Genomic DNA, 13,995 nt, shown 5'->3' on the forward strand with positions numbered 1-13,995 from the left:
TGGAAACAGATGGCTGGAGGAGACAACAAGTCCCCCTCTCCCCCCAGGCGGCATCAAGAGAAAAAGGGAGGGATGAAGAGATGCCAGTTTAGTGGATGAGAGGAAACATTTGGTGATGGGAAGGGATTAAGAGATTACCGACACAGCTCACTGGCTGCACCAAAGTCTCTCTCATCAGCAACATCGTCGTCAACATCATTTGGTCTCTTGCTGGAATGTTTTCTGCAACAGGATGGAGTCCTTCAGCCGGAAGGGTGAGTCCACCTTTGGAGAATCAAATCAATATTTTTAGCCTTGTTTAGAATTCAATGCCATTTACATTTTGACCTTTTAAATCATGACATATCATAATCATAACAAATATACTCACGACAGGAGATTATATCTTGCTCTTTGTTTACAACTGGAACAGGGTCCGAGCAAATAATAGAAATATGAAGAGTTCTGTCAGTTCCACTCGCTTTAAAAGATGATGATGTAATAACACTCAGATCGTTCGAATGACAAAAGCTGTGCAAAAAAAAAATGGTGTGTTATTTACGGAGATTAGGTGGTTTTATGGTTTTAACCAAACTAGGGTACAGAGTATATTATGTTATTATGCATGATCAGAAAACATTTTCTTTTCTTAGGTGCCTCCTTGGTGACTTTAAGAGTTGGTGAAGTGAAGTGCAGAATGTAACCATTACTCTTCCACAAGTTCTTCCTTTCTCCACCGAAGCATGCGTCTCCTCGTTACCGGCCTTCTTCTACTTGGTTGGCCTTCCTTCTTTTTCCCTTGGGCGGCGTGCACACGGTTATGTCCCAGCCGCTGCCTTTGTTATGAGCACAGCGACTTGGTGGATTGCCGTGAGCGTGGGCTGGAACACGTTCCTAGGGGTCTCCCACACGGCACCTGGCTCCTGGAGTTGGGAGGAAATAATATGAGTGAAATTTGTAGCAGAGCCTTCACTGGGTTGTGGTCCTTACGGGTGCTGGTGCTGGCTAACAGTCAGATAGAAGCTCTTCAACCACAGGTCGTAATGGAGGACAGATAATACAGAGATTTGAGTGAGCGGACAATCATTATTTTTTTATTTTGCATATCCACAGGCATTTTTTTCACTGTCCTACCTGGAGAAGCTGGATCTCAGTGGGAATCAGCTTACAAGTCTACCTGCTGACTTCTCAGTGAGCCTGTCTGGACTCATGGAGCTGCGACTGGAGCGCAACAATTTACATCATCTGTCTCCACTCAGGTGCTACACACTTGACCAGATGCCCTCTTCATTTCAGGACTTTAGTTTTATAAAATGGTTTTAGATCAACATCAGATCTGCTTTTTAGTCGGCAAGGTGGATCCTGTCTCCAGTTTATTTTTTTAGATGGATTGATGGATTTAAACAAAAAGCAAAACAACAAAGCAAGTAGTAGCAAAAGATGAACGGTAATAAAAAATTGTCTATTTTTCAAAAGTGAAGACAATTTATAATTTTAGTAATGACACAAAGTCGATGCAAAATTTTGCGTACCACATAAAATGATGTGGTGGGCCGTATCTGGCTCCTGGACCTTGAGTTTGACACCTATGAACTAGACATTGAAAAGATTTCTGTCCCATCATATCACTGAACATTTCCATCTTCATTATATTCCCTCATCTGTTTCCTTCTTCTACATCAGCTTTGAGTATCTGGACAACGTTGAGAAACTGGACCTGAGTCATAACCATCTAGTCTCACTGGGCCCGGGTGTGTTCAGGGGTCTCACAAGGCTCAGGCAGCTCTACATGCACAACAACAGACTGTCCGTAGTGCTCCAAGGGAGCCTCGATATGCTGCCCGGACTGGAGGTAAAAATAAAAACCCACAAGATGATTCTGTAGGGAAACCCTGTTAGATAACTTGTCTGTGTAGGTGCTCCAGCTGAGTCACAACAACATTTCCCGGATCGACACGAAGGCTCTGTCTCCTCTCTATAACTTGGCAGTTCTCGCTCTGGAGGGAAACAACCTACATCATTTGAAATTCAAAACCTTCCTCAATCTTCACACAACAGCGACGCACATCCAGCTAGCAGGTACTCATTATTTGTCTTATTTATTAAAAATTATGAAATAAAATTCTAATTTTTGGTTGTGCGTTTATTCCCCACCCGCAGGGAACCCTTGGAGTTGCGATTGTGATCTGCACCGAGTCTTCAGCAAGATCCTTCACGTTCGCCATCTCCACATCGACGACTACCGCAACGTGACCTGTCACCAGCCGCCGCAGCTGGCCGGGGCTTCCCTGGCTTGGGTAGACAGCCAATTGTGCATCGCTGAGACCGCCACCGTACTGGTCATCACCGTCACCGTGCTGGTCACGGTGGTGGCAGCCGTGGTCATGGCAGAACGCAACAGGAAGAGGAACCATGGCAAGAACTGGGACACTGAATCCCAAAACCACACACAAGGTCCTCCATCCTGAGAGCAAGGTCACGAACTGGGATAGACCCTGGAATGGTCTCCAGTTAACATCATGCACATTTAGTCACATTGATATATTAGGTTTAGAACAACAAAAGTTATTAACTGTAGAAAAAAAAACAGATAATCAAACCACCAAATCACTAATTCCGATTATTTCTCCTGTCAAACAAAACACAATATTTAATTATATTATATATTACAATATACATTCTATTTTATTATATTATTTTTATTGTTTTATTATTTTGTTTTATTATTTTATCATATTATTTATTTTATTTTATTATAATATATTACATTACATTATATTTAATACACGAAACTTAAACCATGAAAGACTTATCCATTGTTCAACTTCATCACTGGGATTTTACCATTTAAAAGACTTTGTGAAAAGATGAAAAATAACTTGTATTTTTGTGCAACCATTTACTAAAATAAATAGGGAAAAAACGAGAGAGAGACTCTGTCTCCTGTTGGTTAATGATTACGGCTGTGTCTACCACCGTCTGGCCTGGTTCTTTCTATCTGCTATACCTCAGTGAGCACGACTGAACTGAGCTTCAGCAGAAATGTCAGGACAGCGAGTATGTGTGTCCGACTTCGAGGTGGAAGCCAGAAAGGTTCTTCCTAAAGCTGTCTATGACTACTACAGTTCTGGAGCTGAGGAGCAGATCACACTGGCTGACAATGTGGCGGCCTTCAAAAGGTACAACACGTTCTCCAATGAGTCTTATTTTTATTTTAAGAAGTTCTGTTTAATCATTATTAATTAAATGCTTGTAGGTGGCGCCTGATCCCTCGGGTGTTGAGGGACGTGTCCAGTGTGGACCTGAGTGTGTCGGTGTTGGGCCACAAGCTCAACATGCCTCTGTGTGTTGGAGCCACCGCTATGCAGAGGATGGCTCATCCAGACGGCGAGACAGCGACTGCAAGAGGTACGCGACTAGCTAGAACTTTCTCAAATGCTATCTTCATACACGGCTACGTCCATTTGGACAGTGACAAAAGTTCTTTAGACTGGACTTTGAAACAGACATGTGATCCAAGTTTGTCAACTCACTTTTCCCCTTGACAGTATGGTGCCACAAGATGGTGGCAAAGCACTGGTTTTGTCTAAATGAAATTCCTCAGCTTCTTTTTAAAAGTTTAATTTTTTTCAATGGCTCGTCTGTGACAATCGGAATTTCTTCCCAGCGTGCCAAGCAGTGGGGACGGGGATGATGCTGAGCTCATGGGCCACCTCCACGATCGAAGAAGTGATGTCAGCCATGACCACTTCGCCAGGCGTGGGTGGTGTGCTGTGGCTGCAGCTTTACATCTACAAGGACAGAGATCTCACTCTCTCGCTGGTCCGCCGAGCAGAGGAGGCGGGTTACAAGGCCATCTTCGTCACCGTGGATACGCCGTACCTGGGGAGGAGGCTGGAGGACATGAGGAACTGCTTTAAACTGCCCTCACATCTGAGGTAGGACTTTTTTTTGTCCCACTGCTCAGAACAAAAAGCATGCCTATACACTTGGATTCTGTTTTTATTCCAGATTGGCAAACTTCTCAACAGACTCCTTGGCTTTCTCAGAAGGAGACTATGGCAGTGATAGCGGCTTGGCTGTTTATGTAGCAAAAGCCATCGATCCTTCCCTCTGCTGGGATGACATTACCTGGCTCAAGAAAAACACACACTTGCCTGTGATTGTGAAAGGAGTGCTAACTGGTAATAGTTGTAACGACGCTTTTTGTGACCAGTGAGAAGAAACTGGGAAATAAGTGGGGGGGTGTTTTCAGGGGAGGATGCTGCCAGGGCTGTGAACTATGGTGTTGATGGTATATTGGTTTCCAATCATGGAGCTCGACAGCTGGATGGAGTTCCTGCCACGGTGTGTTTTTGTGTGCTTGGTGTGTATTGTAAATAATAATAATAGACGCTAATTGGATTTTAAAAATTATTATTCTGTAAACACACAAATACAAGGGTCTGTTTATATTTGTATATATATATATTATGTATATTTATTTATATATTTATATATATTTATAATTCCCCTTCCCCCATTTGATTTAATTAATATTATCATTATTTATCATTTGTTGTCATTTACAAACGTGCATTCTGTTCTATTTGCTTCAGGACCAGAAAGAGCAATTGATTAATGATATAACGAGACACTTTTGTGTGTGTTTGTGTAGCTTGACGTGTTGGAAGAGGTTGTGGAGGCAGTAAAAGGTAGATGCGATGTCTACCTGGATGGTGGAGTGAGACGAGGAACCGACGTCCTGAAGGCGCTCGCCTTGGGAGCGAAGGCCGTCTTCATTGGTCGTCCTGTGCTGTGGGGCCTCTCTTGTCAGGTGAGTCAAGCGACTTGTAGTTTGTCATCAAATTGTTGGGATAAATTTAATATGTTTAGAACTGTGCAATATATTTCGTGTTCAGGGGGAACAAGGTGTTATTGCAGTTCTGCAACTTCTTAAAGATGAGCTAAAACTAGCGATGGGCTTAGCAGGTAAAACACACACACACACTTGCAAAACAAAACACATCTAATGATTTGTCTTTATGTGAGCAGGTTGTCGCTCCCTATCGGAGGTGAGCAGATCCCTGGTGAGAAGAGTAGAGGTCACGTCAAGAATTTAACACCATGGCTGCATAACCGCTCTCTTGATTTTGAAATATAGTCGAGTTATTGCTGAAGGTACAAGAAATGTCTTCTGCGTTTTGATCTTCTTCACATCGATACTATTCATGTCACCCCATTATGCAAAATTCATATCTATATTTGGAAAAATGTTGAAAAGCGTTTGACTGACACCATTTATTTCATGAGTAAATCAAATAAGCGAATAAATAACGACAAGATAACATTTAAAATCACATGTAGCAGCCACGGAGGATAGTTTTTGCTAATGCCTAAAGGTCAACCCTCTATTGGGACATCTGTCACAGAAAAGGTCTCGAAGGCCTCTGTGTTGTTTTTTTTTTTTTTAACACACAATTCCTCAAACTTCACACAATGGACCACATACTGGATGGATGCACAAATCTGATCTAGTCAAGTCACATAGCATGTATAGTACATTACATTTATGTTGTTGGAGAAGATTTAACACCGCTACAAGCCATCACTGCATTTTTCTAAGAAATAGGCAAAAGGAGGGAAAGGATAAACCCAAACGGTAATGTTTGGCTTCATTTCAGGTAGCAGGCGTTAGTAGGCTACTTTGGTTTACTACTTGTCATCTCTAGTCATGCCTCCAAGTGGGACACGTGAGTCAGGTAGGATGGGTGATGATGTGACCAAGATGTTGGATCACCTAGCCTCTGGACTCCAGAGAACTGCAAAGTGAGAGAGAAACAGCTAGATTGACAAAAATAGGAATCTAAATTTGGCCTTATTTGTAAATCAACAATCGAGCGCTCTCACGTGTAGCTTGTATGTTGTTGTCGTCTTCGGGCAGTCCTCATTTTCTCAAAGCGAGCTTCCATTTCCTCAAGGACCTTCGGGGTGTAACGCACCACCAGTTTGACAGAGCCCTGGGCGGCCTTCAACAGCTCCACAGCCTTCTCGTGGTGCTCCCCCTCCACAGTCTGCACAGCCACAAAGACAAAATATTTTGACAGTAAATCTATCTACAACAAACTACTTAGAGGATTCCTACCACGCCATTGACAGATAGCAGCTGGTCTCCTCTCTTCAGGCCCCCCTGACGATCAGCCACCCCGGCGGGGATCACTCTGGAGATGTAGATGGGGGAGTTCTGCTCTTTGCCCCCCATGATATTGAAACCCAAACCCTCGTCTGTTTTGGGCAGCTCCACCACCCGTGGATGAGCGTGGCCCTCGCTGGCAGCAAACGCTGCCACGGTGGCCTAGTCAGGATGAAAATGATGTCCCCATATTGTGAAAAAATTCTCAAATAAAGCTTATGATTTTTATTTCGTTAGCTTTTAATACCTTGGCTGTCGCCTGCGCTCGCACCTCTGGTCCTCCGACAATGTCAAGAGTGTCATACAGCTGCTCGTACACCTGACAGAGAACAAAGACAGACACTTAAAATAATTTTGATGCATTATATAATAAAAAAAAAAAAACTTTGCATAGTTTCATACCTCTCTGATAGCAGCACAAAATTTGCTCTGCAGCACTCTTTGCAGGGCCTGTAATTTGGGAGGAGGCAATTCACCTCTGCGCTGGAGTCGGTCCAACAGCTCAATCACCCGACACACATCTAACGGATGCAAGGAAATAGTCATCATTAAAGCGATATAGATGACGTCATTAACAATTTGTTACATGCAAACCTCTTCTGTACATATCAGAATCAGCACATCGTTTTACAATTACAAAATATTAATTTGTTATTATTTATTATCACAGTTTGCAAATAAATTGCTATGAGATTTTCATAGATTAAAACGATATTCAATATCTGTAATTGATATCGACAAGACATTATTCTTGTATGGTGCACGGTATTGTACCTCTTTCTAAGCAGAGCGGTTCGGCCATGGCCGCCATGTCTGTATCCTTGGCTGGATGGTAGTAAGAGGACATCATAATGCGCGTGCTTGCCTGCTTGTTTGTCAAAACGTCTCTTCTTCACAGCATCGCCTGCTCCATTGTTAGGGAGACGTCGGACCGGGGGAGCGGGGAGCGAGTACGGGCAAGTGCAGCGCAAAGTCAGGAGATGCGCTTGACGAGCGGATGAGTGGTGACGTATACGCGGGCGTGGGGGTGTGCGCGTACGTAATGACGTCAAGCCCATCCATCCATTTTCAACACGTGACCACACGCTCACATGAACGCGCCTTAATTTACGACGGTTGTGACTACTATACGGCATTCCGCCATTTTAATTGAGCAGAAGTTCTGCAGACACAAGATACGTACTGGTTGTGCTACTTGTCGCACTGCGTTTAGGTTATCTTGGCAACATATTTTCTTACATACTAAACCCAAATAACCTAAACCCATTAGGCCTTTGTGCGCCTTCCATGTCAGTTTAAGTTTGATGGTGTAATTCGTCTTTCGACGTTGGATGAGTGAGAGGTAGGAATGTTCCATGCTTCTCGTTAACATAGCCATGTTAGCTTAGCTAAACAGGAATTAGTCGAGTGTTGAGCGAGCAAAATTAAAGACTCCCCATATCGTGAGGATTTATTTATAATGGTTTGTAGTCGTTTTAAATAAAGATGATTCGTAAAAATTAAAGTAAAATAATTTTGTTGCGCCCGTTCTAAGACGGACGCGAGGGGCTTGCTAGTTAGCACGTGAAGCTAACACACATAGCTTCCTTTGTGGTCACCGTAGGCCTAACGCATTGTTTATTATTATCATTATTATTGTCATTATTACTATCAAACGTGGGTTTAACATGTAATTTGGCTGTCCAGGTGAAAAATGACGCAGTTTCTACCCCCGAACCTTCTGGCGCTCTTCGCCCCGCGGGACCCAATCCCGTTTCTGCCTCAACTGGAGAAGTTGCCACACGAGAAACACCACAACCAACCTTACTGTGGCATCGCCCCGTTCATCAGGCACTTTGAGGTTGAAAGCCTATCACTTATGACAGCAATGTTACTTTACAATGTACCTTGGAAGGAAAAATGCATACGTTTATTTTATTTATTTTTTTACATTGTGATTAGGATCCTAGAGATGCCCCTCCACCAACAAGGGCTGAGACTCGTGAAGAGAGGTTGGAGAGAAAGGTGAGGTTGGGACTTTAAAAAACATTTGCAAGATGAATTTGAAGATTTAAATATTGTATATAACACATTGTTTCTCAATATACCATTTGAAATGCTTTATAGACTTTTACTGTTTGTCATTTTACCCACAATGCATAGCTGCATATTCGCAGGCACACAAGCAAAAGGAGGCTGTCGAATTTGCCCATATCACTGTCAATGACCCATTTTATGCAAATTGTTTATTTGCAGAGGCGAGAGAAAATTGAAAGAAGACAAACAGTGGTGGAGACGGAACTGAAGCTTTGTAAGTGTCTTCATTGACAAATGACTGTATCTGAGCTGGTAATGCCCTCTGGGCTTGAATACATTTTCTGATTTGTATTTTTTAGGGGACCCGCATAATGACCCAAATGCGCAAGGGGATGCCTTCAAGACATTGTTTGTGGCAAGAGTGGTGAGTATGTTGAAATTATGGCCAAGTGTTCTATCAGTATGGTGATTTCTGCAAGAATATTTTCTGAGAAACATTTTCTTTGCCCTAGAACTACGATACCACAGAGTCCAAGCTTCGCCGTGAGTTCGAAGTCTACGGTCCCATTAAGCGTGTAAGTTAACTCGCCCGATATTGCATTAGTTTGTATAATCCAGCCTCTCGTGACCAGCCAAACACTAATGATAATGTGCCTGTCACTTGCAGATCTACATCGTCTACAACAAGAGGACAGGGAAGCCTCGTGGATATGCCTTCATTGAGTACGAGCATGAGCGTGACATGCACTGTGAGTACAATTATAGCACTGGGAGCAAAAAAAAAAATATTCATCATAATTTACATTCAGGTTGGGTCATCTATTGGCACCAACCTTTCTTTCATTTTTTTGGGGGGGAGGTTGGTCTTAATATGGACCAGTCCCATATAAATAGCAAATTTGGATCAAACTTGGGAAACCATCAGTTCTTGCACATCATGTTCCACATTTTGCATGACAAAAACAGTCTCAGTGGTTGCGTGCTGTTTGTGTGTCTGTGTTTGTTGCGTGTCATCAGTTGACTGATGGTTTGGTTGAGGAGGGGACTGCTTCATTCAGAGGGGAAAAGTGGGTGGACCCAGAGGTAGTGTGCGTCATCTGTGAACCTGAACCTCTTTGCCTGTCAAAGGGCGTTGTCTTTTAACTGTTAGGTGATGTAGCTCTGTGGAAGAGCAACTCTGCTGGTTGGACTCAATTGGTAAGCACAAGGTTAGACTAGTCACTCATCGAATGGGGTACCTCTTGGAAATATCCATTGATTTTTGTGGAACCCCCAACTTAAGAGTGGGATTTTAAAAATAAAAAAAAATGTGGTCTTCAACCCTGGTCATGGTGAGATTTGAATCGAATCTAAATTTCACCACATTGATGTATCCGAATTTGGTTTTGATGCCACAATGCCAAAACTGTCTGATTGGACAGGTGGGTGGTCATCTGACACTGACATCATCTAGGATGCTGGTGGCATTAGCTCTGCAAGACCAGAGTTGCTGATCACAGCAATGTAGTCAAGGAAAGAATAAATTGAGTGGGGAGGCGGGGTTAAGCAACCTATTAACTGTGTGTTATTCTCATTGCCACTGCAGCCGCCAATCTGTGATGGCTATTGGCCAGAGCTGGCTGGCAGATGATGATGCTTATGATACATCTACACCCTACTACCACTGCTCAGTGTATGGTTGGTATAATGGGTTTGTATGATGGGTAAGATTTCTTTCCACCCTCCATCTCCTATATAGGGAAGAGGAGCTACGTTCAATGGGAAAAGCCTTTTTTACTGGCAAGCCCCAGGTGCTTTCCAAGAACTTAGTTACGTTTACAACTTTGACCATTGAACGCACCCCTGAACACTAGCGTATTTAATGGTACCCAGTGACTCTGCCCTTTTTGTTAAAGCCACCTTGGATTGCTGTTCAGAGCTTGTTTATCGCTGCAGATGGACTGTCATAGCCGTAGCAGAATAGAAAACGCATCGGTACTTTGAGTTAACGCGATGCTACATTTTGCTCCACAACCTTTGTGCACCCGGGAGGGCCGAAAGGAACCTCATAGTAGTTGCGTACTTAGTTAATTAGCGGCATGTAACTTCATTGTATAGTATTTACCATGACTGCGGCACGATCCCAGTTTCTCCAGCGCTAGCAAGGCCACAAATGAGCGCGCCAGCTTCCACATTCTGGCGGTTGGTAGGTCACCAATATCTTGTCTGACGTGCACATCTATCTTCTCATCAAAGTGAGATGTGAATTCATTTTGATGGATGTACTGTTTACAGATAAACGCTAGTTTGATCGCCATTGTTAGTCTTTGCCTGGTGACGGACGCTACTATCACTTTGGCTGCATCAACAAATGCATGCGAGATGAGCACGTGATGTCCGGAGCTCTATGGACAGAAACCAAAGATCTTCTATTTTTACTATTGCACAGTTCAAAATTTGTTGCAAAGTAGTGATGCCACTTGTTGGATGGTCTTTCCACAGAGCATCAAGCAAACTTAGAAAACGTCTCTTGAATCACTTGTTTGCTTGAGGATAAAAGTCATACCCATTTTTAGTCATGTTAGTTGGTTGGTTGCTTGTTCATAAATGAGATTGTATTGATTCAGTAGTGTTGGTAAGATTTTTTTTCTGGAATGATCTGTAAAGTCCATATCTAAGCATTGAAATATTTGAATTTGATTCCTAATTGCAAACTATCTTAACTTGATTGTAAACTGGTGGTTAAGGCAGTTAATATTTATAATCCCATATCGTAGTTTGTGATCGAATCGGTTGAACTAAGATGGCTTTAATAGAAAAGGCAGATGTATTTTTGGTAATTCAGAGGGGCCATTGATTAATTTTTACCCTACACGAGTCATTAAATTTAGTTACACAGTTACAGTAAGCTCACCGGGTTGGGTTTTTTGTTTTTACTCCCCCCGTTGGAAAAAGGTTTGGACAGTGGGTGAATAATTTCAGATGGAGGCAAATTCTCGTACAACTTTAGTGGTTAGTGTTAGCACGGCGTTAATGCCTTCCATAAATTGGATGGAGTTGCGTAAAGGTCAACTCCTGCCTTTTAGACCTTTTTTCATATATATTTTTTTTTAACCCCCCGTTAGATCAGTTTTTGGTGCACAAGTGGGGGTTTGGTAAGGCCCTGTCAGTGGATGGCATCCTTTGTGAAGAGAGGAAGTGGAGGGGTTCTGGTAAGGCCCCTGACTGCTGTGTTGTGACAAAGTGAATTCTGGCGTTGAGGGGTTGTGGTAAGGCCCTCTGAGCTTTTGAGACCGTTATAAGGTCGATGTGAGATTCTGTCTTGTCTAAATGGTGAAACTGAGGGGTTTTGGTAAGTCCTTGTTCTTCAACATCAAGACGGTAGCGCCGTCATTCCTCGCCACAGACCAGTGTAGCAGACAGGAAGAGGCATCCCAAAGTTCCAATTTCTTCAATTGTGCAAGATGGATCGCCAAACATTTGTGTGGCATCGTGGGGTGAGGTGTGAGACACTTTGCGAGTGCCTTATTGTCGGTTTGGTCATTGTCTTGCTCTTGCATAGGAGGATGGTAAGCAGGTAAAATGTTTACGACCGATCGAAACGACCACACAAGGTTCATGTCCGATAAAACGTCAAATACTGCTGTTCACAAAAACGTTACCATTCTGATAATGTCCGTGTGTGTGCGCGGGCGTGTGTGTGTATGTGTACTTATTTTAGAGTTGATGAGCATTTACACAAGTTTGCATCGGTAGCGTGAAGAGGGTGTCAAGATTCGGCGACTACAATGTAGTACGCAGCCAGAGTGGCAACTACCCCAGCAAGTTTGCTAGGTCAAGTGAATGCTACAACAAAATGATAGAATATTTACATTATCTCTGGATACGAAACTAGTCTGTTTGAATTGACTTGATGCGGAACTTAAGTTAGATGTAGTAACGCCACTGCTGGTCACAATGAAATAACTGGTAAAAAGTGCATGGTGAGTTACACAATAAAAGAACGTTCATCGGGTGGAAGGAAGTCTACTCCCATTATCCTTGGGCTTTAATCCAGGGAGCAGCCCTCTCGGCTTCACCTGCTCCTGGTCAGTATGCTAAAGCACTGTTTGTTTCCTTGGCTAACAGTGATGCATCATACTCTTATCACCTGTGCTTTTCTTCTCCCCGCTCCTCTTCTCCAGCTGCCTACAAGCATGCCGATGGCAAGAAGATCGACGGCAGGAGAGTGCTGGTGGATGTCGAACGAGGGCGCACTGTCAAAGGATGGCATCCTCGTAGGCTAGGTCAGTAGATGTTGTTTTTCTTCCTACAGAAACTTGAGTGACACGGCAAATGTCGAGGAAGTTAACCCAACCCTATTTTCTTCAGGTGGAGGATTAGGAGGGACCAGAAGAGGTGGTGCAGATGTCAACATCAAGCACTCTGGCAGAGACGATGCATCTCGCTATGATGACCGACCCCTGGGAGTGTGAGTTCTCTTTATTTTTCTTGAGCGCACCTTCGAATTGGAAGCCCAACTGATTTTGCTTTCTTTATTGCGTTATAGCGACCGCGATCGCGGAGATCGTAGGGAGCGTAGCCGCGACAAGGAAAGAGAGCGTCGAAGGTCCCGATCCCGCGAACGCCGCCGCCGCACCCGTTCCCGCGAGCGCGAAAGGGAGCGAGAGAGGCCGCTGGCGCCACCGGTGGAGGAAGCCCCCGGTAGCGGTCGGCGTCGAGACAGAGAGCGCGAACGAATGCCGCCGGCCGGAGGAGACAGCAGGAGTAGAGAAAGGAGTAGGGATCGGGACAGGAAGAGGAGGAGTAGAAGTCGCGATCGTAAGCGTGAGCGCGAGAGGGTCAAAGGGCCTGAAGGGGAGGAGGTTAGTCAGGGAGATGGCGGCCCAGAGGGTGGCGAGCGTGCACCGGAAGAAGCAGGAGAAGCAGCTGAGGGTACAGAGGAGCGCAGGGACAGGGACCGAGACAGAGAAAAGGATAGGGAGCGCAGACGCAGCCATAGGGACAGAGACAGGCGTAGGGGAGACCGGGACCGGGATAGGGATCATAAGAGAGAGCGGGGAGACCGAGATAGGGCTGAGCGCAGAGAAGAGCGCCACGGCTCCTTACGAGGAGAAGATATGGGCCCTCAAGACGAAATGGCCGCCGAGGAGGGGGAAGAAGTGCCCAACTCGGAGGAGTACAGTCAAGATGGAATGATGGACCAGCAGTCTGTGCCTGATGAATATGCCCCTGGTGAGAATGGCTACAAGATGGAGGCAACAACTGGAGATGAGTACTAACTTAGATCCATCCGTTTCAGTCGCTCCTAAAAATGTTTTGTAATTTACTGTATCACCAATCCCTAAATTAATTGTATGGAAAAGATACCACATATAGATGATATCTGGCCTTCCTCTCTGTTTACGCTTAATACTGTTTGTTCCAGTGTGAATCTGCCCAATTTATTTGTGCTCATCAATCTGGATTTCGGCAAGTCAAGATCTTTTTGCTTCTAGTGTTAAGGAAGGTACCCAGCAGGCCAAAACACAAGGTGTCACATTTTATTTCCAGCTTTCGTAAGCATTATGTCCAATTGGCTACACATACTTTTAGTGTGACATTTGAAGGTAATTGTGTGAAGATTCACAATTGTGTTGTTAAAAGTTCAATTAAATTTTTTTAATTAAATTTGGGTGTCATTTTGTCCCAGGGTTATAGTATTTGGATGGATGGATCGATGTTTGATGTACTTCTAAGTTCTTAATGTTGTTCCTAGCCTTACGTCCACACTACTATCATGAGGTACGTATATCTGCAGTAAGTTAAAACATCCTACATAATCCTGATTTTAAAAAAATGAATTGAAA

At 43.8% G+C, this 13,995-nt stretch overlaps 4 protein-coding genes across 5 annotated transcripts; 3 read left to right on the forward strand and 1 right to left on the reverse strand.

The window, feature by feature from the left end:
- Positions 1 to 11: 11 nt before the first annotated feature.
- Positions 12 to 2,887, forward strand: si:ch211-237i5.4 (reticulon-4 receptor). Of its 2 annotated transcripts, none has more exons than XM_049743946.2 (6): positions 12 to 254; positions 633 to 1,016; positions 1,093 to 1,238; positions 1,663 to 1,831; positions 1,896 to 2,058; positions 2,140 to 2,887. In XM_049743946.2, exons 2-6 carry the CDS (start codon positions 723 to 725, stop codon positions 2,445 to 2,447), a joined length of 1,080 nt encoding a protein of 359 aa, XP_049599903.1. In that variant the 5' UTR covers positions 12 to 254; positions 633 to 722; the 3' UTR covers positions 2,448 to 2,887. The 2 variants fall into 2 exon arrangements, with proteins under 2 accessions (XP_049599903.1, XP_068509420.1); XM_068653319.1 differs by having other exon boundaries at positions 13 to 254; positions 1,093 to 1,233; positions 1,658 to 1,831.
- A 62-nt stretch (positions 2,888 to 2,949) lies between these two features.
- On the forward strand, positions 2,950 to 6,379 carry hao1 (hydroxyacid oxidase (glycolate oxidase) 1). Its single transcript, XM_049743943.2, has 8 exons — positions 2,950 to 3,158; positions 3,236 to 3,387; positions 3,647 to 3,917; positions 3,991 to 4,163; positions 4,235 to 4,326; positions 4,637 to 4,795; positions 4,881 to 4,950; positions 5,014 to 6,379. Exons 1-8 carry the CDS (start codon positions 3,022 to 3,024, stop codon positions 5,079 to 5,081), a joined length of 1,122 nt encoding a protein of 373 aa, XP_049599900.1. The 5' UTR covers positions 2,950 to 3,021; the 3' UTR covers positions 5,082 to 6,379.
- lin7b (lin-7 homolog B (C. elegans)) lies at positions 5,414 to 7,141 on the reverse strand. The gene is made up of 6 exons (XM_049743970.2): positions 6,926 to 7,141; positions 6,554 to 6,672; positions 6,399 to 6,470; positions 6,104 to 6,313; positions 5,869 to 6,032; positions 5,414 to 5,780 (listed from the first exon to the last, which is right to left on the reverse strand). The coding sequence occupies exons 1-6, from the start codon at positions 6,999 to 7,001 to the stop codon at positions 5,759 to 5,761; spliced, it is 663 nt and encodes a 220-aa protein (XP_049599927.1). The 5' UTR covers positions 7,002 to 7,141; the 3' UTR covers positions 5,414 to 5,758.
- A 140-nt stretch (positions 7,142 to 7,281) lies between these two features.
- Positions 7,282 to 13,816, forward strand: snrnp70 (small nuclear ribonucleoprotein 70 (U1)). The gene is made up of 10 exons (XM_049743921.2): positions 7,282 to 7,493; positions 7,838 to 7,991; positions 8,093 to 8,155; positions 8,387 to 8,441; positions 8,527 to 8,591; positions 8,680 to 8,742; positions 8,835 to 8,916; positions 12,331 to 12,432; positions 12,518 to 12,617; positions 12,696 to 13,816. The coding sequence occupies exons 2-10, from the start codon at positions 7,845 to 7,847 to the stop codon at positions 13,426 to 13,428; spliced, it is 1,410 nt and encodes a 469-aa protein (XP_049599878.1). The 5' UTR covers positions 7,282 to 7,493; positions 7,838 to 7,844; the 3' UTR covers positions 13,429 to 13,816.
- The last annotated feature ends 179 nt before the right edge of the window (positions 13,817 to 13,995 follow it).

The sequence above is a fragment of the Syngnathus scovelli genome, chromosome 16 (assembly GCF_024217435.2).
Source record: "Syngnathus scovelli strain Florida chromosome 16, RoL_Ssco_1.2, whole genome shotgun sequence".
NCBI lineage: Eukaryota > Metazoa > Chordata > Actinopteri > Syngnathiformes > Syngnathidae > Syngnathus > Syngnathus scovelli.